Source organism: Callionymus lyra, chromosome 2 (genome assembly GCF_982586985.1).
Source record: "Callionymus lyra chromosome 2, fCalLyr1.hap1.1, whole genome shotgun sequence".
Lineage (NCBI taxonomy): Eukaryota > Metazoa > Chordata > Actinopteri > Syngnathiformes > Callionymidae > Callionymus > Callionymus lyra.
Genome location: NC_141819.1, coordinates 25,925,235 through 25,950,099, shown reverse-complemented (window position 1 = coordinate 25,950,099; position 24,865 = coordinate 25,925,235). Strand labels below are relative to the sequence as shown.

The 24,865-nt window shown below is 37.8% G+C and overlaps 2 protein-coding genes across 4 annotated transcripts in view; one reads left to right on the top strand and one right to left on the bottom strand.

The window, feature by feature from the left end:
• slc39a11 (solute carrier family 39, member 11) overlaps positions 1-20,958 on the top strand; it is a 66,634-nt gene extending 45,676 nt beyond the window's left edge. For both annotated transcript variants that reach the window (XM_087784351.1, XM_087784349.1), the window contains exons 6-10: positions 11,731-11,895; positions 17,319-17,388; positions 19,942-20,040; positions 20,107-20,265; positions 20,330-20,958. In XM_087784351.1, coding sequence (XP_087640477.1) covers positions 11,731-11,895; positions 17,319-17,388; positions 19,942-20,040; positions 20,107-20,265; positions 20,330-20,408 — 572 coding nt within the window. In that variant the 3' untranslated portion in view covers positions 20,409-20,958. The remainder of the gene's footprint in view (positions 1-11,730; positions 11,896-17,318; positions 17,389-19,941; positions 20,041-20,106; positions 20,266-20,329) is intronic.
• A 367-nt stretch (positions 20,959-21,325) lies between these two features.
• Positions 21,326-23,955, bottom strand: LOC148086151 (ankyrin repeat and SOCS box protein 12-like). Of its 2 annotated transcripts, none has more exons than XM_087784352.1 (3): positions 23,903-23,955; positions 22,555-23,325; positions 21,326-21,602 (listed from the first exon to the last, which is right to left on the bottom strand). In XM_087784352.1, exons 2-3 carry the CDS (start codon positions 23,315-23,317, stop codon positions 21,451-21,453), a joined length of 915 nt encoding a protein of 304 aa, XP_087640478.1. In that variant the 5' UTR covers positions 23,318-23,325; positions 23,903-23,955; the 3' UTR covers positions 21,326-21,450. The 2 variants fall into 2 exon arrangements, with proteins under 2 accessions (XP_087640478.1, XP_087640479.1); XM_087784353.1 differs by having other exon boundaries at positions 22,555-23,322; positions 23,903-23,935.
• Positions 23,956-24,865: the final 910 nt, after the last annotated feature.

Genomic DNA, 24,865 nt, shown 5'->3' with positions numbered 1-24,865 from the left:
GTAAATATTTGGCTGTAGCAGAAGCAGTTTGTTCGCCGAAGGGCTGGAGAACAGTACAATAATGAGTGTCTACAGGCAACAGGGGAACATGTTGGAGGCTCCTTGCAAGTATGGGGCTGCATTTCTGCAAATGGAGTTGGAGATTTGTTCAGGATTAATGGTTTCCTCAATGCTGAGAAATACAGGCAGGTACTCATCCATCATGCAATACCATCAGGGAGGCGTATGATTGGCTCAAAATATATTCTGCAGCACAACGACCCCAAGCATACAGCCAATGTCATTAAGAAACAAGTCCTGGAAGTGATGGCATGACCCCCACAGAGCCCTGATCTCAACATCTTGGAGTCTGTCTGGGATCACATGAAGAGACAGAAGGATTTGAGAAACATCTACAGAACATCTGTGGTTAGTTCTCCAAGATGTTTGGAACAACCTTCCAGCAGAGTTCCTTCAAAAACTGTGTGCAAGTGAACTTAGAAGAATTGATGCTGTTTTGAAGGCAAAGGGTGGTCACACCAAATATTGATTTGATTGACATTTATCTTCTGTTCATTTACTGCATTTTGTTAATTGATGAAAATGAACTATTAACACTTAACGGTTTTCAAAGCATTCTTAGTTTACAGCATTTTTTCACACCTGCCTAAAACTTTTGCACAGTAGTGTACACATGTCTAAAGCAGCTCCGCCTCTCAGGCAGGTGTGTAATTATTGGTGAGAAATAAATGCGGTGTAGGAGGAGAGAGTTTTTTAATGTCAGCAGTAAAAAGGAAATAATTATTATTTCTCGTCTTCGGTGTCTTTTTCAAACTTTTTTGATTGATTTGTTTTTTAATGATTTCTTTCGAATGGTTGCGATGCTTATTCCACATTTTATCTGCTATTATTTTGATCTAAGAGTTATCGTCACATATTAATTGGATTTCTTGCCAATTATTTTGGTCATTCATGAAACTTCAAGAATGATAATGAAAGCTTTGTCAACTTCATACAATTCAATTTTATTTAAAGTGTCATACAGTATCCTAACAATCTCAACACACTGTACAGTTTAAGAAAGACTATATTTGGAGAAAAGGGAACAGCGTACAACACATAACCAACACCAGCATGAATGATTTGTGTTGTTGTTGTGTGGGTAGTTGTAGTAGTGCAGTGTTGATCTCTTGCACCTTCATGAAGCTTTATCTTTCATCTTTTTAAGCTTTGAAAAACAATGTGAGGTTTAAATAAAATAGCTGTTCTAAGCAATACGATTATAGAGCAGAGACCGCCATCTAGTGGCTCTGAAAAGAAAGACACTGCTTCATGAACCTTCATCAAACCATCAGCAATATTAAGTTTGAAATCGAATCTGGGGATTTTTCAAAGTTTGTGTCTTGTTACGTTACAAACCTTTAATCGCACGATTACAATATTTTTCTAAACACAACATGATCACTCAACATTAGGGAGAAATGTTTTCTAATGTATTTGTCACTATAGTTATTATTAATGCTCGTTGAAAGCGTGCTCTATGTAGATGCATGTTGGTGAAGTGTGACGCTGAGAGAGAAGACGTAAGGATGTAAGGAGGGAGGCATGGGGGAGGCAGTGAAGTGGGAAAATGAGTGATTAAGGGTCATCAGGCAGGGTTATTGAGCACGCTTGGCTTAATGGAGGTATGGATCACAATTGTTATTAGCAGCATCAACATAGTAAAGTGGACACTTGAGAAAGAAAAGATGAAAACAAACTACATTTAAATAACACTTCTGTGTTCAACCTGCGGATCGGCTCATCAAACCAAGGCTTGAATTGTTTAAGTGTGAGTTAATGGTCATGATGCTTGCATTATATTTGTGTATTAACTTCTCACTCAGTCACGGACGATACCTCCATTAGATTTGTGTATTAACTTCTCACTCAGTCGTGGACGATACTTCCATTATATTTGTGTATTAACGTCTCACTCTGTCGTGGACGATACTTCCATTATATTTGTGTATTAACGTCTCACTCTGTCGTGGACGATCCTTTCATTATATTTGTGTATTAACTTCTCACTCAGTCGTGGACGATCCTTTCATTATATTTGTGTATTAACGTCTCACTCAGTCGTGGACGATCCTTCCATTATATTTGTGTATTAATGTCTCACTCAGTCGTGGACGATCCTTTCATTATATTTGTGTAATAACTTCTCACTCAGTCGTGGACGATACTTCCATTATATTTGTGTATTAACTTCTCACTCAGTCGTGGACGATACTTCCATTATATTTGTGTATTAACGTCTCACTCTGTCGTGGACGATACTTCCATTATATTTGTGTATTAACGTCTCACTCAGTCGTGGACGATACTTCCATTATATTTGTGTATTAACGTCTCACTCTGTCGTGGACGATCCTTTCATTATATTTGTGTATTAACTTCTCACTCAGTCGTGGACGATACTTCCATTATATTTGTGTATTAACGTCTCACTCTGTCGTGGACGATACTTCCATTATATTTGTGTATTAACGTCTCACTCAGTCGTGGACGATACCTCCATTAGATTTGTGTATTAACTTCTCACTCTGTCGTGGACGATACTTCCATTATATTTGTGTATTAACGTCTCACTCTGTCGTGGACGATACTTCCATTATATTTGTGTATTAACGTCTCACTCTGTCGTGGACGATCCTTTCATTATATTTGTGTATTAACTTCTCACTCAGTCGTGGACGATACTTCCATTATATTTGTGTATTAACGTCTCACTCTGTCGTGGACGATCCTTTCATTATATTTGTGTATTAACGTCTCACTCTGTCGTGGACGATACTTCCATTATATTTGTGTATTAACGTCTCACTCAGTCGTGGACGATACTTCCATTATATTTGTGTATTAACGTCTCACTCTGTCGTGGACGATACTTCCATTATATTTGTGTATTAACGTCTCACTCAGTCGTGGACGATACTTCCATTATATTTGTGTATTAACGTCTCACTCTGTCGTGGACGATACTTCCATTATATTTGTGTATTAACTTCTCACTCAGTCGTGGACGATACTTCCATTATATTTGTGTATTAACGTCTCACTCTGTCGTGGACGATACTTCCATTATATTTGTGTATTAACGTCTCACTCTGTCGTGGACGATACTTCCATTATATTTGTGTATTAACGTCTCACTCTGTCGTGGACGATACTTCCATTATATTTGTGTATTAACGTCTCACTCTGTCGTGGACGATACTTCCATTATATTTGTGTATTAACGTCTCACTCTGTCGTGGACGATCCTTTCATTATATTTGTGTATTAACTTCTCACTCTGTCGTGGACGATACTTCCATTATATTTGTGTATTAACTTCTCACTCAGTCGTGGACGATACTTCCATTATATTTGTGTATTAACGTCTCACTCTGTCGTGGACGATCCTTTCATTATATTTGTGTATTAACGTCTCACTCTGTCGTGGACGATACTTCCATTATATTTGTGTATTAACTTCTCACTCTGTCGTGGACGATCCTTTCATTATATTTGTGTATTAACTTCTCACTCTGTCGTGGACGATACTTCCATTATATTTGTGTATTAACGTCTCACTCAGTCGTGGACGATACTTCCATTATATTTGTGTATTAACGTCTCACTCAATCGTGGACGATACTTCCATTATATTTGTGTATTAACGTCTCACTCAGTCGTGGACGATACTTCCATTATATTTGTGTATTAACTTCTCACTTAGTCGTGGACGATACCTCCATTATATTTGTGTATTAACGTCTCACTCGTTGTGGACGATACTTCCATTATATTTGTGTATTAACGTCTCACTCAGTCGTGGACGATACTTCCATTATATTTGTGTATTAACGTCTCACTCAGTCGTGGACGATCCTTTCATTATATTTGTGTATTAACGTCTCACTCAGTCGTGGACGATACTTCCATTATATTTGTGTATTAACGTCTCACTCTGTCGTGGACGATACTTCCATTATATTTGTGTATTAACGTCTCACTCAGTCGTGGACGATACTTCCATTATATTTGTGTATTAACTTCTCACTCAGTCGTGGACGATCCTTTCATTATATTTGTGTATTAACGTCTCACTCAGTCGTGGACGATACTTCCATTATATTTGTGTATTAACGTCTCACTCAATCGTGGACGATACTTCCATTATATTTGTGTATTAACGTCTCACTCAGTCGTGGACGATACTTCCATTATATTTGTGTATTAACGTCTCACTCAGTCGTGGACGATACTTCCATTATATTTGTGTATTAACTTCTCACTCAGTCGTGGACGATACTTCCATTATATTTGTGTATTAACGTCTCACTCAGTCGTGGACGATACCTCCATTATATTTGTGTATTAACGTCTCACTCAGTCGTGGACGATCCTTTCATTATATTTGTGTATTAACGTCTCACTCAGTCGTGGACGATACTTCCATTATATTTGTGTATTAACGTCTCACTCAGTCGTGGACGATCCTTTCATTATATTTGTGTATTAACTTCTCACTCAGTCGTGGACGATCCTTTCATTATATTTGTGTATTAACTTCTCACTCAGTCGTGGACGATCCTTTCATTATATTTGTGTATTAACTTCTCACTCAGTCGTGGACGATCTTTTCATTATATTTGTGTATTAACGTCTCACTCAGTCGTGGACGATCCTTCCATTATATTTGTGTATTAACGTCTCACTCAGTCGTGGACGATCCTTTCATTATATTTGTGTATTAACTTCTCACTCAGTCGTGGACGATCCTTTCATTATATTTGTGTATTAACGTCTCACTCAGTCGTGGACGATACTTCCATTATATTTGTGTATTAACTTCTCACTCAGTCGTGGACGATACCTCCATTATATTTGTGTATTAACGTCTCACTCAGTCGTGGACGATACTTCCATTATATTTGTGTATTAACGTCTCACTCAGTCGTGGACGATACTTCCATTATATTTGTGTATTAACGTCTCACTCAGTCGTGGACGATCCTTTCATTATATTTGTGTATTAACGTCTCACTCAGTCGTGGACGATACTTCCATTATATTTGTGTATTAACGTCTCACTCTGTCGTGGACGATACTTCCATTATATTTGTGTATTAACGTCTCACTCAGTCGTGGACGATACTTCCATTATATTTGTGTATTAACTTCTCACTCAGTCGTGGACGATCCTTTCATTATATTTGTGTATTAACGTCTCACTCAGTCGTGGACGATACTTCCATTATATTTGTGTATTAACGTCTCACTCAATCGTGGACGATACTTCCATTATATTTGTGTATTAACGTCTCACTCAGTCGTGGACGATCCTTCCATTATATTTGTGTATTAACTTCTCACTCAGTCGTGGACGATACTTCCATTATATTTGTGTATTTACGTCTCACTCAGTCGTGGACGATACCTCCATTATATTTGTGTATTAACTTCTCACTCAGTCGTGGACGATCCTTTCATTATATTTGTGTATTAACTTCTCACTCAGTCGTGGACGATCCTTTCATTATATTTGTGTATTAACGTCTCACTCAGTCGTGGACGATACTTCCATTATATTTGTGTATTAACGTCTCACTCAGTCGTGGACGATACTTCCATTATATTTGTGTATTAACGTCTCACTCAGTCGTGGACGATACCTCCATTATATTTGTGTATTAACTTCTCACTCAGTCGTGGACGATCCTTTCATTATATTTGTGTATTAACTTCTCACTCAGTCGTGGACGATCCTTTCATTATATTTGTGTATTAACTTCTCACTCAGTCGTGGACGATCCTTTCATTATATTTGTGTATTAACTTCTCACTCAGTCGTGGACGATCTTTTCATTATATTTGTGTATTAACTTCTCACTCAGTCGTGGACGATCCTTTCATTATATTTGTGTATTAACTTCTCACTCAGTCGTGGACGATCCTTTCATTATATTTGTGTATTAACGTCTCACTCAGTCGTGGACGATACTTCCATTATATTTGTGTATTAACGTCTCACTCAGTCGTGGACGATACTTCCATTATATTTGTGTATTAACGTCTCACTCAGTCGTGGACGATACCTCCATTATATTTGTGTATTAACTTCTCACTCAGTCGTGGACGATCCTTTCATTATATTTGTGTATTAACTTCTCACTCAGTCGTGGACGATCCTTTCATTATATTTGTGTATTAACTTCTCACTCAGTCGTGGACGATCCTTTCATTATATTTGTGTATTAACTTCTCACTCAGTCGTGGACGATCTTTTCATTATATTTGTGTATTAACGTCTCACTCAGTCGTGGACGATCCTTCCATTATATTTGTGTATTAACGTCTCACTCTGTCGTGGACGATACTTCCATTATATTTGTGTATTAACTTCTCACTCAGTCGTGGACGATACTTCCATTATATTTGTGTATTAACGTCTCACTCAGTCGTGGACGATCCTTTCATTATATTTGTGTATTAACTTCTCACTCAGTCGTGGACGATCCTTTCATTATATTTGTGTATTAACGTCTCACTCAGTCGTGGACGATACTTCCATTATATTTGTGTATTAACTTCTCACTCAGTCGTGGACGATACCTCCATTATATTTGTGTATTAACGTCTCACTCAGTCGTGGACGATACTTCCATTATATTTGTGTATTAACGTCTCACTCAGTCGTGGACGATACTTCCATTATATTTGTGTATTAACGTCTCACTCAGTCGTGGACGATACTTCCATTATATTTGTGTATTAACGTCTCACTCTGTCGTGGACGATACTTCCATTATATTTGTGTATTAACGTCTCACTCTGTCGTGGACGATACTTCCATTATATTTGTGTATTAACGTCTCACTCAGTCGTGGACGATACTTCCATTATATTTGTGTATTAACTTCTCACTCAGTCGTGGACGATCCTTTCATTATATTTGTGTATTAACGTCTCACTCAGTCGTGGACGATACTTCCATTATATTTGTGTATTAACGTCTCACTCAATCGTGGACGATACTTCCATTATATTTGTGTATTAACGTCTCACTCAGTCGTGGACGATACTTCCATTATATTTGTGTATTAACTTCTCACTCAGTCGTGGACGATACCTCCATTATATTTGTGTATTAACGTCTCACTCAGTCGTGGACGATCCTTTCATTATATTTGTGTATTAACGTCTCACTCAGTCGTGGACGATACTTCCATTATATTTGTGTATTAACGTCTCACTCAGTCGTGGACGATACTTCCATTATATTTGTGTATTAACTTCTCACTCAATCAGGATGATCCTTTCATTATATTTGTGTATTAACGTCTCACTCAGTCGTGGACGATACTTCCATTATATTTGTGTATTAACGTCTCACTCAGTCGTGGACGATACCTCCATTATATTTGTGTATTAACTTCTCACTCAGTCGTGGACGATCCTTTCATTATATTTGTGTATTAACTTCTCACTCAGTCGTGGACGATCCTTTCATTATATTTGTGTATTAACTTCTCACTCAGTCGTGGACGATCCTTTCATTATATTTGTGTATTAACTTCTCACTCAGTCGTGGACGATCTTTTCATTATATTTGTGTATTAACGTCTCACTCAGTCGTGGACGATCCTTCCATTATATTTGTGTATTAACGTCTCACTCTGTCGTGGACGATACTTCCATTATATTTGTGTATTAACTTCTCACTCAGTCGTGGACGATACTTCCATTATATTTGTGTATTAACGTCTCACTCAGTCGTGGACGATACCTCTATTATATTTGTCTAATAACTTCTCACTCAGTCGTGGACGATACTTCCAATAGATTTGTGTATTAACGTCTCACTCAGTCGTGGACGATACTTCCATTATATTTGTGTATTAACGTCTCACTCAGTCGTGGACGATACCTCTATTATATTTGTGTAATAACTTCTCACTCAGTCGTGGACGATACTTCCAATAGATTTGTGTATTAACGTCTCACTCAGTCGTGGACGATACCTCCATTATATTTGTGTATTAACGTCTCACTCAGTCGTGGACGATCCTTTCATTATATTTGTGTATTAACTTCTCACTCAGTCGTGGATGATCCTTTCATTATATTTGTGTATTAACTTCTCACTCAGTCGTGGACGATCCTTTCATTATATTTGTGTAATAACTTCTCACTCAGTCGTGGACGATACTTCCAATAGATTTGTGTATTAACGTCTCACTCAGTCGTGGACGATACCTCCATTATATTTGTGTATTAACTTCTCACTCAGTCGTGGACGATCCTTTCATTATATTTGTGTATTAACTTCTCACTCAGTCGTGGACGATCCTTCCATTATATTTGTGTATTAACGTCTCACTCTGTCGTGGACGATACTTCCATTATATTTGTGTATTAACGTCTCACTCAGTCGTGGATGTTACCTCTATTATATTTGTGTAATAACTTCTCACTCAGTCGTGGATGATACTTCCAATAGATTTGTGTATTAACGTCTCACTCAGTCGTGGACGATACTTCCATTATATTTGTGTATTAACGTCTCACTCAGTCGTGGACGATACCTCCATTATATTTGTGTATTAACTTCTCACTCAGTCGTGGACGATCCTTTCATTATATTTGTGTATTAAGGTCTCACTCAGTCGTGGACGATACCTCCATTATATTTGTGTATTAACTTCTCACTCAGTCGTGGACGATACTTCCATTATATTTGTGTATTAACGTCTCACTCAGTCGTGGACGATACCTCCATTATATTTGTGTATTAACTTCTCACTCAGTCATGGATGATCCTTTCATTATATTTGTGTATTAACGTCTCACTCAGTCGTGGACGATACTTCCATTATATTTGTGTATTAACGTCTCACTCAGTCGTGGACGATACCTCCATTATATTTGTGTATTAACTTCTCACTCAGTCGTGGACGATCCTTTCATTATATTTGTGTATTAACTTCTCACTCAGTCGTGGACGATCCTTTCATTATATTTGTGTATTAACTTCTCACTCAGTCGTGGACGATCTTTTCATTATATTTGTGTATTAACGTCTCACTCAGTCGTGGACGATCCTTCCATTATATTTGTGTATTAACGTCTCACTCTGTCGTGGACGATACTTCCATTATATTTGTGTATTAACGTCTCACTCAGTCGTGGACGATACCTCTATTATATTTGTCTAATAACTTCTCACTCAGTCGTGGACGATACTTCCAATAGATTTGTGTATTAACGTCTCACTCAGTCGTGGACGATACTTCCATTATATTTGTGTATTAACGTCTCACTCAGTCGTGGACGATACCTCTATTATATTTGTGTATTAACGTCTCACTCAGTCGTGTACGATACCTCTATTATATTTGTGTAATAACTTCTCACTCAGTCGTGGACGATACTTCCAATAGATTTGTGTATTAACGTCTCACTCAGTCGTGGACGATACTTCCATTATATTTGTGTATTAACTTCTCACTCAGTCGTGGACGATCCTTTCATTATATTTGTGTATTAACTTCTCACTCAGTCGTGGACGATCCTTCCATTATATTTGTGTATTAACTTCTCACTCAGTCGTGGACGATACTTCCAATAGATTTGTGTATTAACTTCTCACTCAGTCGTGTTCTCAAACCAATTTACTAATCTATTGCTCTTAGCCATGGTCGACTCGTTTCTATTTTTTTATACAAACTGCTATGAAAAAATTAGGCAAAATATCTAAAGTTGATCACAAAACGTACCAGACCATCTGTTGTATCCGTTTGTGGAAGTAGAAGAGACTTGATGTTGTCACGTCTCTGGACAACAAAGCAACTGCAATTTTTGTTGCGACTGTATTTCATCACCAAAACAAGACGACAGAATTCACTATACTCGTTATCCGTGCAGTTATATGCTCTTGGCAAACCCAAGCCGCTTCGGTCCTGGCTGCTGTTTTTCTTTCCTCGGAAACAATATTAATTTGGCTTATTAGAATGCGATGCATCATTAGCTTCTTCTTCTGTCTTTAAAAGATGTCTTTCTGTGCAGTAAAAGATTGCTTAAAGACAAAACAAAATCACTAGTATGCTCAGATATAAAACATATTCAATCCGTGTACTGTATACACAAACACGCACACACACACAGAGAGAAACGTGTTATGTATATATGAGATGATATTTCCTATGTTTTCTTGATAATAACCACTTAAAGCCACTTATGACGTAATATCCACTCATTAGTCACATGATACAGGGAGTATATCTATTATCCATTATATCTATCTCATTAGTTACATGATTGTGTTTAATGTTAATTTGCGTCATTATGACGTACGATGTCTCGACTGAGCCATTATAAAAGTGAAGCACAGTGATATGTAACTGTGGAAGTGAGGTTGTGGGGCAGATTCTGACTGTTTATTGACAATGAAAAAGGAAATAGAAATAGTTGAAGTTTAGGATTGAAAGCTTCAAGCAGGTGTTCAGTTTGACTGCATAGATTTTTTTTTAATGTTTTTTTTATTGGGCTGGTTTTAGTATTATTATGACATTTTTGGAATGATCATACCTGGGCTTGGAGTGACTCCAGAAGGGTTTACACACTCTCAATGTCAGTGTATGAATAATTTGGATTTCTACTTTTTGTGTTTTATTTTTACTTTTCTTTTTCTCTGAAACTCAAAAAATATAGAACAGTTGTCTTAGATATTTAACCCCGGCTGGTGCATATTGTCTCATAACACAGTTGGGTGTGGCTAAATCACTACATTTGTGTGTTTATTTTCTACATTACAAGTCAGTACAGTATAAACCCCAACCAAACAAAGATTTTATATGTAAGGCCTGTAGTTTACAAATTTTGTACGTTGACATTTATTTATGTATTGCTTCATTTATTTGAGTATAAAAAATTCTGAATATATTTGAAATGGATATCAAAGTAAAATTTCAATGGAACTGCTCCAGTATTACTATTTCATTTTTAACATTGGCCAAAGAGCAAGCTTATCTGAAATGAAGACCTTTTAACAGAGCGTAAATGATGAAGTATTGATTCATTTTACTTTAATCTGTCTAATGAAAGCATAGATAACTCATGCAGCAATAGCCACAGTCCAAATAATATCATCTCTAATGGGAAGCCACCGAAAGACTTATTAATCCAAAATATAAATTAAAATGTTTTTTCCTAATGACTAAAGCGACTGCTAGATCAAGACTCATGGTTTACCTCTACAGTTTAACACGCTTATCCTGCGTGTTTCAGATATGAAGAGTTACATAGTTAATGTTAACATCTTGAAGCGTGTAGATGAAATTTAGAAAGACGGAGCAATAAGACCATAATTAAATACCTTGCTTGAGGTGTTAACATTATTATTTATTCCGCATTTTGAGATTAACCCTTGGGTTATCTCAGGGTCAAGGTGACCCGAAGGTCCTATTAAAAATTGTGTTTCTGGTATCCCTTGTGTTAAATGACCTCCACCACTGCATATGTGTTTAGCCACTGAGATTGTTCACCTTGACCCAGAGATAACACAAGGGTTATAAAACAAGTAATTATGGAATATCCTTGTTTTTTTTTTTTTTAGAGTTTATTTTAAAAAAGTATTCTGCAATGATAGCAACTGTTAAATGTTTCATAAGGAAGTGTGAGTTTGTTTTAATTTTGTCTTTATTGTTGTTTATATTGCAGATAAGCTAGAGAACGGAGACGTTTATCAGAGGAGGAAAGGAGCTCATTCAAGCAGCTCCGATGGACGAGCAACAGAAAGTAAACCAGAAGCGACTGGACACGAAGAAAGCAGCTGGAAAAGAATACTTTTACTAATCCTCGCTATTACTATTCACAACATTCCAGGTGAGTGAGAATAAAATGTCCTTTCCGACTCAGAGGTGGGTGTAGATGTTGAGATATGGTCCTACAAATTCCCAGTTGAAAAGAAGTCTTGTTAGTTATGGATGGTTGAACATCTTTCAGTGACACGATCCAGCCCATAGAGTTGTTTGATGTGGCTCACAACTCAATAGATTAATGTTGAGCTATAAAGATCTCGGCGTGTACGATAAAATGATGAAGTCAACAATTATTCAGAGACTCCCGATAAAAGTAAAATAGAAGTTGAAGGAAAATAATGTGATGAGATTTTAGGATTAAAGAGAGCAAACACAGTGATAGATAAGATTTAACATCTATGAATTTAATGACAATGAGATTCTTGCTTCCTGTTAAAGCAACACCCACATTTCAGAGAAGTGTAGCAGGAAAGTGATACAATCAATGATGGGGACTTATTTTGTGTCAGTTTACGGTTTTATCTTTCTGAAAACATACCATACTATCTTGGAACTATAGCCATATGGTTGCTCAGGAAAGTTTGCAAAGTGAAGAGTATCTAAAAAACAGTTACACTGTTATTAAATCATAACCCCAAAAACCAATAAGCGTTTAGACATCTTTTTTCTCTTTTCCTCCTTCGGGTTTATTTCTTACCAATATTTACATGACTGCAATCGTTTCAGAGCCGCTGTTGACCAATGAGGCGATTGTGCTTTGGTCATGTGACGCGGGACTCGGGGCTAGAAGACTGCGGTGTCAATAAAGTTTTGACACTTCAACAGCAACGACTCACTAATGTTATGAACATTTGTTAGAAGAAATGACAAAAACAACAATTGTATTTATACCTTATTGTTAATACAGGTATTAAAAGGTTCTTAAATTATGAAATTAATATTATGTAGCTTTTTTGTATCACCTTGCGAGGCGTATTACTGTGGAGCCCCGCGGAGCAATACTTGCAGTGCGGCTTTGTAAAAATGTAACTACCATTACAATATTTTTAAATAAAGTATAATTATTCTCCTACTATTCTACCTTGACTGTCAAAGGATTGTATTTGAAACCCCTGATCTTGCACCAGGATGTGAGAAACTGCAGCTGTATACTGAGCAGCTCCAGTCTAAAGGTCAGCAAGAAAACACTGAATAACAACACATCTACAACAATCCAGTCTCTCAGCATCACTCGTCAACCACTGCACTAATAATCTTGAATTCACTTTTCTTGCAAACCTCTGCTGTAAAAAACGCATATATTAATTCTCTGCAGTGGTCAGTACCTGTTTAAAGTGGGCCATGGAAGGCTGATGGATTTATAACTGTTGAAGGAATCATTTGAATTTCAGTTTTAAATTTCAAATATGGCTTCTATTATAATAGAACAAGATCATTCATGATTTTCTTTTCTCATGTGTTGCAACAAAAACAGTTGTTTTGCTCGTGGCACATGCTGTGAGTTAGGATTCCGTCACCTGTCTTTTTCTCATCTCTTAAGCCAGACCTTGTAAACAACCTTTTGACACGTTTAAAAAAAATGAATTTAAGGAGGAGCGCAGTCAAACATAAAAATCAGAAATGTAATTGGAGGTGAGTAATGTTTTCTGAAAGCTTAGCATTTGAATAATATATCTGATTCAAATTACGGGTAGTTTGTATTACATTCCATTTTCTTTTCCGACTTGTGTCCTGAGTGGAATTTCTATGTGCACAACAGCAGCTGCAGATCAACACGTGTGAACTTCAAAGATTCTCCCAAATGATCCGTGACAATTACGTGGACGCAGCCTTGACAGCGGTTTGGTGACGGTCCATCAAGTTTAGCCGCAGATTGATGGTGGTCTCTTCCCCTCCATTGGTGTTGATCTCTGTTAGCGTGACTGATGGAAGTGGTCTACAGTGACAAGCAGTATATTTGTGGAAAATAACAACATAAAGGTCTGATGTCTGAGATTGTTGTTCCACGGCCAGTTGTGTCGCTGATCAGTCTCTTGTTGGGTGTTTTTTCGTCTGAGTTTTATATACATATGTCTGTCTGGGTGTGGGTGTGTGTGTCCGTCAAAGAGTTTAAGAAAATTGAGAAAACTATTAAGTACAAACCATAAATACTAAGTAAGGGGCATTTTCCAAAATTTTAGGTCATTTCGTCAATTGAAAAGCGGCCGAAGACCCTCATAAAGTCAAGTGGTTAATTTAAATGAGGAAAATTAGCTTGAAAAGGGCGTGTAGATTTCTTAGTGATGGTTTTAGGTGGCAGGGAAACTTCATTAAGTCGAGAGAAAAGAGGACATATAGGGGGCACACCCCATTAAAACTCATTTTTAAATGCACATGTTGTTGCTTTAACAACTCAAGTCTTTAAGCAAAGAATACAGGGAGGGTGTTTGTAACATTCGTTATCATGACGAGAAAACATGCTTTAAACGATGAGTGGAATCTTTTACGTGCTCCACTACAGCACTGAGGGAGCTGATAAAAGCAAAGTACAATGAAAGTGTCAATAGAGAGTCTGTGTCTGGATTTCTTAAAATAGAATAGAACATCATGCCAGACGCACTTATTTTAGATTTCACATTTGAAAGCAAAGAAAGTCTGAGAAGAGAAGGATTCAACTCTCTCCCAAAATACTTCACTCGATTTTATAATTTTGATGGCAACATATTCACTTATTCTCTCCTCCGTCTTGTTCAGTGATGAGCATTCACAGTTATTTACAATATGATGTACAGTTTCTCATTTTAACAGCATATTTTTCAACAAAGCTTACAAACTTTAATGGATTTTCCAAATAATTCCTTTTGCCCTGCCATACTTTAGATGATCTTTTAACATTTTAAATGAATGTACGAATCACTAGCTTACAAATCAATGACAATCTAGAGGCTGCGAATGATGTGCCGTGAATCATTTAAATGGGATGTAACATAAATCAGAAATGGCTGGTTTGAGCAGTAAACATTCATACAACGGAGAAAAAAATCGATGTAGACTCACAAATAGAAAACGAATAGATTCTAATAGAACTAATCGACTCCTATTTTCCAATTTAAAAACAAGTAGTAGCTTTATCCAGATACAATGGTCAAGTTTATTGAGTTCATTTCCTATTGACAGTGCCATGAGGTAGTTTAATTAAAAAGTGTTTATCACTTTGACAGTAACAGCAGCTTTAACTGTTGCAGTGCAGTACGGTACTAGTGGCGATGGGAGTTACGACTACTTTCTATTAATAGATATTATACATTTTATAAAAGGATCTAAAATGGAACTAGCGTAACTAAGTATTTCCTGATTAAAGCTTTTGTAGTCATTTGCAAAGTGGCCATTAAAGTGAGCCCAGAGCAGGTCATTCTTCAGGTTTAATATCAAATCATTTTCAATTGCTTTGGTCCTTTGGAAACCAGTTAATCTCATTAAAGTATTCCATAATGAGGCTAATGCTGTTAATGTTTACGAGGTATTTGCTCAAGGACCTTTTTCAGCTTTTGCTGCTTCAGACCATTTTTCCAGTACAGTTCAGACTTCTGTCAGTACCGGTACATATATGCGATGGACTTTAGAGGAAGAATAGGATGACATTTTTGCTTTAAACATGCTGCCCCCAGCTCTTCTCAAGCTGTACCAAATGACAAACGCTGAGACTTTCTCCACTCATGTTTTATTCAAACTCAGATGGTTTTTCAGCACAAATAGAGCGTCTACTGGCCCCGTGGCATTTGTTACAACTCGGTAGGAAGATGGAAGAAAGAGTACTTCTTCTAAGAGGTTTCCTACGTTAAAATAAAAGGAACTCTGTCCCTTAATGGTGACGCTGTGTCAGCACTGTTATTTTCTCAAGAGGGAGTTGATTGGAACCAGTGTGTGTTGTGGTCATATAGAATAAAGACAAGTGTTAAATTTGGATGGAGTGGCTTCCGGGCTCAAGATGCAGCTCCACAGGCACCAGGAGGGAAAACATGTCATTGCCTTGCCTTTTCTTGTCTTTTCTAAACAATAGACCCGTGATTTAAAATGTTTCTCCAGGAAATCTGTTGGAGCCACTTCTTCAGTGTAGGGGTCACTGTTTTGAATACTTTAAAGACCACCAAAACTACTGTTGCCTCCATGTTCCAGGCTCTCTCTTCACCTTGATATCGTTTAGGATGGCTAAGTCTGTTATATACATCTGCTGCTCTTCTATGATCTCAATGTCCTGTTGAGTTTCCATTACCATTTGGTCGATCTGAATCTGGAACAGGATCTTGGGTTGATAGTTCTCCATCAACCTGGGAGGTGACCGTGGTCCCTACGCTTTGTATTCTGCACAGATATTCCTGTACACGCTTTTACAGGCTACTTGTTCTTGGCGTTCTTGCTAGTATCTAACACCCTTCTGTAAGATGTCTGGAGCTTAATCTCTTTAGACCATCTTTCTGATGTGGTCATGGTAGTTGGATGTTTCACCATCCCGCCTCCCTTTTGTGCGCTTTGTGTATAGTCCCAAGATACTGAGCTTAACGGGAAACCCCCATGAGCAACGTCAGAGTTCTAAGATCTGTGGTCTTAATTTCCTTCTTTTGACAGCTAATTATCCCAACAGGGTATCTGATCCCTTGTAGGGCACAACTCTTAATTGCTGTTATCGCTGTTGTGGACTCCCTTTAGGACTTGTCTTTCTTGGCGGTTGCCTTTCTGGTAGTCCTGTTCATGGTTGCCATTCGCCTGTGGCATGTTTTCAAAGGTATTTGTAGCTATCCTTACATCTGCAATTCCACCCTCTGGGAGAGCAATACTTTATTGAGTTTGCAATGAAGGCCCTCAGGGTCTCGTTGGCCTTGATCGGTTTGAGACATTCCATGTGTGTGTTTATACATATGTATATACTATATATATACTGTATGTGTGTGTGTGTATGAGTAGGAATAAGTAAGTGTGTAAGTTCAAACAGAAAGCCCTGTTAGTCTTAATTTGAATTATGACGTCAAATATTAACTTCTATTCAACTAAGAGCAACTGATTAGAAATGATTATGATTTGTTAATGTTTCTGAAAATTAATGGTCTGCGTCTGAACAGTCAATATCACATAAGAAACGTATTTTCAATCTTGTGTGTGTCGCTTAAACCCCCACCAAAACTAAAGTATAAACATGTCAACTACACACTCACATTTCCTCTTAATAGATTTGGATAAGAGGCTGACTTTTAATATTTTAAATGTTTTCGTAGTCTTATAGTTTTGTTTGCGTTCTGGTTAGGAACATGTAAAGTAACCGGCTGGTACGATTAAAAAGGAAAGTTCACTCCGAGCTCTGACTAGTTGATGGAAGTGTTTAAAACGAAACCCTTCAATTTGAATTGTCTCCACTTATGTGTGTATATACCTGCTCAAAGTGAGCGCTTGAAATGACTCACCTGATTACGAGTGTAAAACTCGGCCCAACAAACTTTTCTCTTGTGTGCTCAGAGGGCTTGGCTGTGGGGGTTGGATTCGGAGCCATAGGAAAGACGACGTCTGCAACTTTTGAAAGTGCAAGGTAAGACTTTTTTCCTCGCGTAAATGTATGAGTATGACAGCTTTATAATGATAATATAAACTCAAGACGGAACACTGTGTTCTGTCTGTTTCCATCTCTGCACCACACATTAATGAGAAATATCTTTACTGTTTGCATCAGGCTCAACTGCTCCATCTCCCAGCATTATCTCCATCATTTAGCTGGACAGTATACACTGAGTCAGCCATAGGAAGTGATGTGTGTCACTGAGAGGTGAAGTGTTCCTGGGCTTTATATTGCTTCAGTAACTGTGACCCTTTTTGTCTTTCTGGCTTATACTGGGGCAATTAATTGTTATAACATCCACATTATGAAGTGGGATTGCTAGGAGGAGTCAATACTAAATAAGTAATACAAAAGTATGGCATAAAAAAAACACGAGAGAAAAGACAAATCTCTGTGTATGTGTGTGTGTAAGTAGTATAAGTCTGACCACGTTATGACATTATAAAAAAGGCTTATTCCATTTATTATATAGTTATTATGATATATTATTATACCTAATATTGAATTAAATTACATTTTTTAGATGCTCAATATAAATGAATACATAAAAGTGTATTATGTATTATGTTGTTAAAGAGTTTTGAGCAAAACATGAAAATATGATAGAAATACATTTTTTGATGACTTAATTTACACAATAATAAGAAAGGACATAAAAAGAAACTAAATGAATTCCCTAAATGAAAGTTCTATTGAACAGGGTTCCTACAGCGCATTGCAAGTTAAAAAGAAGATTTTAAAAAAGAAAATGGAATTCAATTTAAGACCAAAAACGACAGTCGATCAAAATGGGAGAAAATAAATAAATAAATAAAGCACCACATTAATAACTGGTTGCCCAATTAAAAAACAGGCTCTTTCTAAAGTTGCTATACCAAGCAAGTATAAAAAGTGAAATAAATAAATAAAATAAAGTAGGAGCATGGCTTTGGTTAACTGCCATGAACATTTTTGCTTGACATCATGAGGGCCAAATAAATGGAGGCAAAGGACCACATTTGGACACCGGGTTATACTTTGCCCAGGTTTGTTCTAGCTTCAGAATCTTCAGGCACAAAAAAGCCTCTTAGCTAATTGATCGAGCCATGTTTTATGGGCCCTTAGCATTTTTACATCAATAGAGTGAAGAAACATCGATTTTTTTCACCACTTTATACACACCCCTTGTTTAATAATGGCTATAGATCAAGCAGTAACTCCTCTGTGTATCATGTGACTAACAGTGTGAGTTTCTCTCTTCGAGATCAATGAAGTATATGTGTGTATACATCGGTCTAATATACTTTAAAGAAAACATGGAATGCCTAAAAGAACTGTTTTTTCCATCGGTGTTGATGTAAGAATTTAAGTGTTATTATCAAGAAAATATGGAAAAGTTCTAAATATCAGTTCTTTAATAAACTCTTATGAGTATAATAACAAACAAATGGACCTTAAGTTGTACCAGACATTTAAAATGAACTAGAAATTGAAGAAAACAAGGCTGATATAATCGTTTCATGTAGCTCAATCCTCAAAGTAGAAATAAGAACTCATTTTAATTAATGGTAGGTTGCGTTATAAATAGCATTTTTTCTTATATAGGAAAATTGAATTTGAATTGGGTTTGACCAAAGTGTTTGGTATTAAAAGTTGCAGCCGAGATGTCGAACAATCGATGATGAGTGATTTTCTCAATTAATGTGTGTTGATCAGCAGTTTGTGTGCTCGATGGAGTAAAAAATCCGCAGTCACATCATGTCCTCTGCTGGCTCTACAGAGCCCCAGACAGACTTCTGCTCTCAACTCACAATGCCTTTCTCCCACGAAGCCCTTGAATTCGTCAGCTAGTCGTGTGCTTGGTTTGACAAGCCTGCAGCGCTCAAGAGTTGATCTTAATCAGAAGGAACTGGAAGCTTAAGATGTTGAGTTTGTTTGCTCGGCTGTTACCATGTTCAGGTTATTCTCTCTGGAATCTGACAAACGTTATTTTCTTTCATCACACCGTGCGAACACACGTCAGGTTATTGACTGATCATTTTGTATTTCTGTAAACAAGCCATGTTATCCTGCCTTGGCCTAAAGGAGAGGTTCCAGAGCCAGAGTGATGCTCGGATCAAATATTAAGCCTTTGTAGTCTTGTTTTTCTCATAGGATTCCAATGAATACGTTTGTGATTTATATTTAATGTATTTTACGAAGAATCTTTTCCAGAATGTCAGTCTTGTTAGGTGCTGACATCTAGTGGTTAGAATGGAACATGGCACCTTAGTTTCAGTATACCAAACGCATAACGTATAAAAATCGATGGCATTACATATACAAGTGTGTGTGTGTCCCGATGGGAACAACCACACAGATATTTCCACTTGTTTCTCATCATCAACGCCTCAACCTGCTTGTTAAAGAAACCACTGTTCATCAATAGATGGCTCAGTACAGTAAACATCCATTGATTTTCATATATATTTAAATACATCTTTAAGACTTTTATTCACGCTCTTACTTTACGTAGGATGGATATGATCCTCTGGTATTTCCGAACAGGAATCTGGCCATCGGAATTGGAATACAGAACTTTCCAGAAGGCTTGGCGGTGAGCCTCCCACTCCGGGGTGCAGGCGTCTCGACGTGGAAAGCCTTCTGGTAAGAAATGAGCTCGACAAATAAACTCAAATTGATCCGCAATGAAAACTGCCGATGTTGCTGAAGGTACGGCCAGCTGAGCGGCATGGTGGAACCTATTGCGGGGCTCCTGGGGGCCTTCTCCGTGGTCTTAGCCGAACCGCTCTTGCCGTACGCCTTGGCGTTCGCGGCCGGGGCCATGGTTTACGTTGTGGTGGATGACATCATACCAGAGGCTCAAGTCAGGTGAGAAAGTTCTCCGTAGATTTTAAAAGACTTCATCTTCCTGATCACCCTTTCGCCCTTTCAGCGGCAACGGGAAGCTGGCCTCCTGGACCTCCATCCTCGGCTTTGTAGTGATGATGTCACTGGACGTCGGCCTGGGCTGAAGACATCGTTGTGAATGTCTGCTGCTTCCTTGGAGAAAAAAGGGACCAAATGAAGTTTGTCGTCTGAAACGCGACACTTAACTTTTGTATAACATGAATGCAAGTCAATAGAGGGAAGGACTGACCTTGAAGTTGGGTTTTAGTTTCAGTCTAAGGGCTCTGGATATAAATTACACTGCTTTGTCAGATTTGTCTTTACAAGAATGAACGTCACGATTACAGAAGCCAAAGGAATTTGAAGTTTCTCATTTGTTTTTTTAATTTTAATTTAAGATGGTATGTGACTCAACTACTGTACTTCCTGATCTTATTTACTGTTTTCCTTAGTTGACAAACCTCAGTCCTGTCACACAATCCAGGTATCACTTACGTTTTCTGGCATCACCAGAACTGTTTTCTATTTCTATTCAGGTCTGAGTGTTGTGTTTTCTTCCTGTTTGTACTAGACTCCTGTCACCTGCTGGTCAAATGTAGGAAGTGCATCACGTCCAAGTTGAATGATTCGTTGTTGGGAAATGTTTATGAAATTAAACAATTGACTACAAACATGTCTTTTTTTGGCTCATGATGCTTTTATTCAGTTACATTTTCTGATATACACTGTCTGCACTTGTTAGCTTTTGTAGTTCTGTTAACTTTTCTAATTGAACAGAGCTTCCAGCACGTTCTTCACAGGTCAACTCTTCTTGCCACCCATCTTTTGAGGTGGAATCTACTCGCCTGTTCCAAGCATCGGCCTGTAAGAGAGTCTCAACATGTGATGTTTGATTTTAACCAAACTCAATATCTTCTCCCCCCCAGGAATGTCCCTGAAGCGATCCGCTGTAAATCACTAAAGGAGCTTAAAGCATAACTTTAAGATGCTCATGTGACTTTGGAGGACTTCTCCGTGGACTTGAGGGTAAAACGATCACACGTCTTGTTCGCATGTTTAATAGGCAGCTTTCAACACGACGGCACACAAACATTGAAAAAGACACAGCAGACTTACAATCTGTAAATAACAACAAGCTCTGCAGCTGATAAACATTTTAAGGTTCGACTAGAAGACGGCAACAGTGAGCGGCTTGTGTTTGAGAAAGTTAGCGAGCCTCCCCGGCAGTCCCAGCTGCTCGATACAGTGAATCTTGTTGTTCTTTTTGAGGTATTTTCGGACGGCGAGCCGGCACTGTGACGTCAAGGCCTTTGGAGTTCCTGCAGGCATTAAACATTTATGTTATACAGGAATTGCTTGAGTAGAAGTTTCACACTCGTGTAGACAACAGTCTGCTTTCAAGCCACTTTTCTAAAAGTAGTTTTTACACTGTGTTAAAGGTACCAACCTCTGGCATATACTAAATATATACTAAAAGGATGCTTTCTCTAAAAGGTTAGATGAGGGACAATATATTAAATGTTACATTTATAATCATCCTCTCAAACCATCCTCTTTAAAAACACAAAACCTTTTTATGTCTGATGAAATCTATGTTAAAGTGAGAGTTCACCCAAAATTCACCGATTTTTCTACTCAACCTCATGTCGACTAATGGTTAGGATTATTTTCAGAGCAATCTGTTTTTAGAGTTATGTACAATTTTTTTTATTCATTTTAATGTAACTGGAGCTCAGTTGTCTTTGTCTTCATCTCCGTCCAAAAAGACACTTAAAAACATCAAAATATTAAGTCTATATTTTTTATTAAAAAGAAAATACACTATTTCATTTAAAACGAACAGATTACTCTGAAAATAATCACTACCCTTAGTCGACATGTGGGTGAGTAGAAAATTAAAATTTTGGGTGAACCATCAGCAGGGATAGAATCTCACAAAGGATTCTTTTGGATGATGTTGGGTTCTCTCTCAAGTTGACTTCACTGACCCATTACTCTATATTTTTGGTAAGATAGTGAGTCTGATGAGGTCCGATTGATTACATTAACAACTGAATACATTTCTGATGCAATCAGATAACAAAAGGGACCCATGTATAGGATTGGAAAACAGTAAGTAATTATATCATTGAGGACTATTTTAAAGACCTATTAGAGATAATGACATATATTTGGGTTAACTATACAAAGATGTAGCTGTAATTACTTGGTAACTTCATCTGACTGACCAACAACAAATACAATCATCAACAACAAGACATCATTTCTTACCTCTCTCATGCAGAAGCAGCTCCACAGCCTCGTTCTGCTTTGTAGACTTTTCAATGATCAGCGTGGGGAGGTAGACGTTAGCACCGAAGTCGATGAGCAGCTGGATGTACTCCACCCCGCAGCCGTGCCTCAGGCACATCTCCAACACCGTTTTGGGCTGCTTGATGGAACCCAGCAGCCTCGCATCAGTGCAGTTATAGTCCGGGTCGGCCCCATAGAGCAACAGCAGTCTAAAGCACTCCATGTGTCCGTAAACGGCGGCCAAGTACAGCGGCCCGCTGGAGACTCTGACGCTGGACGTCCAGAGCGAGACTTTAGAACGAGAGTTGACCTCGGCACCGTGTCGGAGCAGATGCCTCAGTATCTCGGCGTCACCCTCCCGGGCGGCCGTGAGCACGGGAGAGCAGTTGTTGGTAGAGCTGCCGTTGGGGTTGGCGCCGGCACTGAGCAGTGCCAAGACGCACTCCAGGTACTTCCCGCGCACGGCTGCGAAGAGCGGCGTCTGGGCCTTGACGTCCACACAGTCTGGAATAGCACCATGATTCAACAGCACCTGAAGGCAGCTCAGGTGGCCTTTAGACACGGCGGCGTGCAACGGCGTCCCCGCGATGCCCCAGCCGCCCCGACAGTTGATGACTTTCTTGTAGATTTCCTGGCAGAGCATCTCATCCAGGAGTCTGTCATCGTTTTCAAACACCACCTTTCGCAGTTGGGATACCTCGCTGCTCTTCTCTTCTTCTTCAGATGTTCTCAGTCGAAGCATATAACCTGCTGAAGAAACATGTTTGGATGAATAAACACAGGCTTTCAAATACTTTATCATTTAAACTGAGGTGCAGAAGTTTAAGTTGGATGTCAAGCAAATGTCAAGCAAATGTCAAGCAAAGAGAAATCGAGCCTATGTCCACAGTTTCGCTTTTATAATCTACAATAAAGTTGTATTGTTCTTCAGTGGAGGCCAAAGGACACAGAAAACAAGAGTGAATCGACTGAACTCATGACTGTCCCACAAAGAATGATGTAATCGAAACACGAATGTATTGATCGTAAGATAACAAGGTAATAATAGCATGTTGTGGAACAGAGAAATAAATACGTAACACCTTTATTCATATGAACCAAATGCAGAACAATACACTGTACTGACTTCTTTAACTGACATTAAGTAAATAATCTGACATCGAGCTAATCTTCTTTGCCTCCGTTCACACGAAAAGAAAAACCATCTCTCGCTGCCACAAACGCACGAATATTCACATACTATGAATACTGCTTTATATATCGTTATTTTCTTATTAAAAAAATGTAAATGCATTTGATTTTAAAAGGAAACGAGACCGTTATTTACCAAATAATACGCGTCACCGTCAGATGCCTTCCTTCTTCCTGTTTGTGCGAGGCTTCTTCGCTGTTCTGACGGTGGTCATTATATTCAGTTGGATGACTCAGTGTCGCCCTCTAGCGTTAGTAGAAACGTAGGCACCCAGAAAAAAGCGTGGTAGTATAGGTAGGAAATAAAAAACGTTCGATTTGAGTAACGTGTAATATTATTATATTAATTTAATCATTATTGATTTAAAATGTATGTTGTGGTTTATACAATCTATAAAACATGTGATATGTCTATCATATTTATAATAATAATCGTAATATTTTACATGTTATTAAAATATAGCAATAACAATAATCATCGAAATGACTAAAAAAACATAATCATGCCTTAGGACAAAACTACTAATAATACCAAAAAATGAAATAACCATTACAAAACAACAACATTATTATTTTAAAGAATGTAAATAATATCAGAACAAAACTAAACGCAACAATTAACAACAGCAACTGAGAAAACACTTAAAAAACGTCAATTAATGTTTTAGTAAATAGTAATGTTAAAGTAAATATAATATAATAAATATAATAAAGTTTGAATTCCAGTCGGAAATAATAAGGATGCTCTTCTCTCTGCTCCTTTAATCTGTATATTATTGTATGATTACAGTAGAAAGTTGTGAATGATTGTGTGTAAAGTACAGGTAAACCTCAGATAAGTCTAATGACTTACAAACAAATGATTCTCATAAATCCAACCAAAACAACCATTTAAAAACACAAATGAACCTGCTTGATAGTTTTACATCAAGCCATTTTCATCAACAAAACAAAAGAAAAAAGTCAAATTGACAGAATTCCGATGTCTTTTCAGTGTCTGGGGTACAATTGTTGCCATAGCAACAGACTCACAATCCTCAGCTATTGTCGTCTTATCATTGGCTCAAACTTTATGTGCGTTCTCTCCAGGCAACACAAA

Excerpts from the sequence above, each read along its gene's own strand:
- LOC148086151 (XM_087784352.1), bottom strand. The coding sequence starts at position 23,317 with ATGCTTCGACTGAGAACATCTGAAGAAGAAGAGAAGAGCAGCGAGGTA. Across the intron at positions 21,603-22,554 it reads GCTGCTTCTGCATGAGAGAG|GAACTCCAAAGGCCTTGACG; the intron begins GTAAGAAATGAT and ends TAATGCCTGCAG.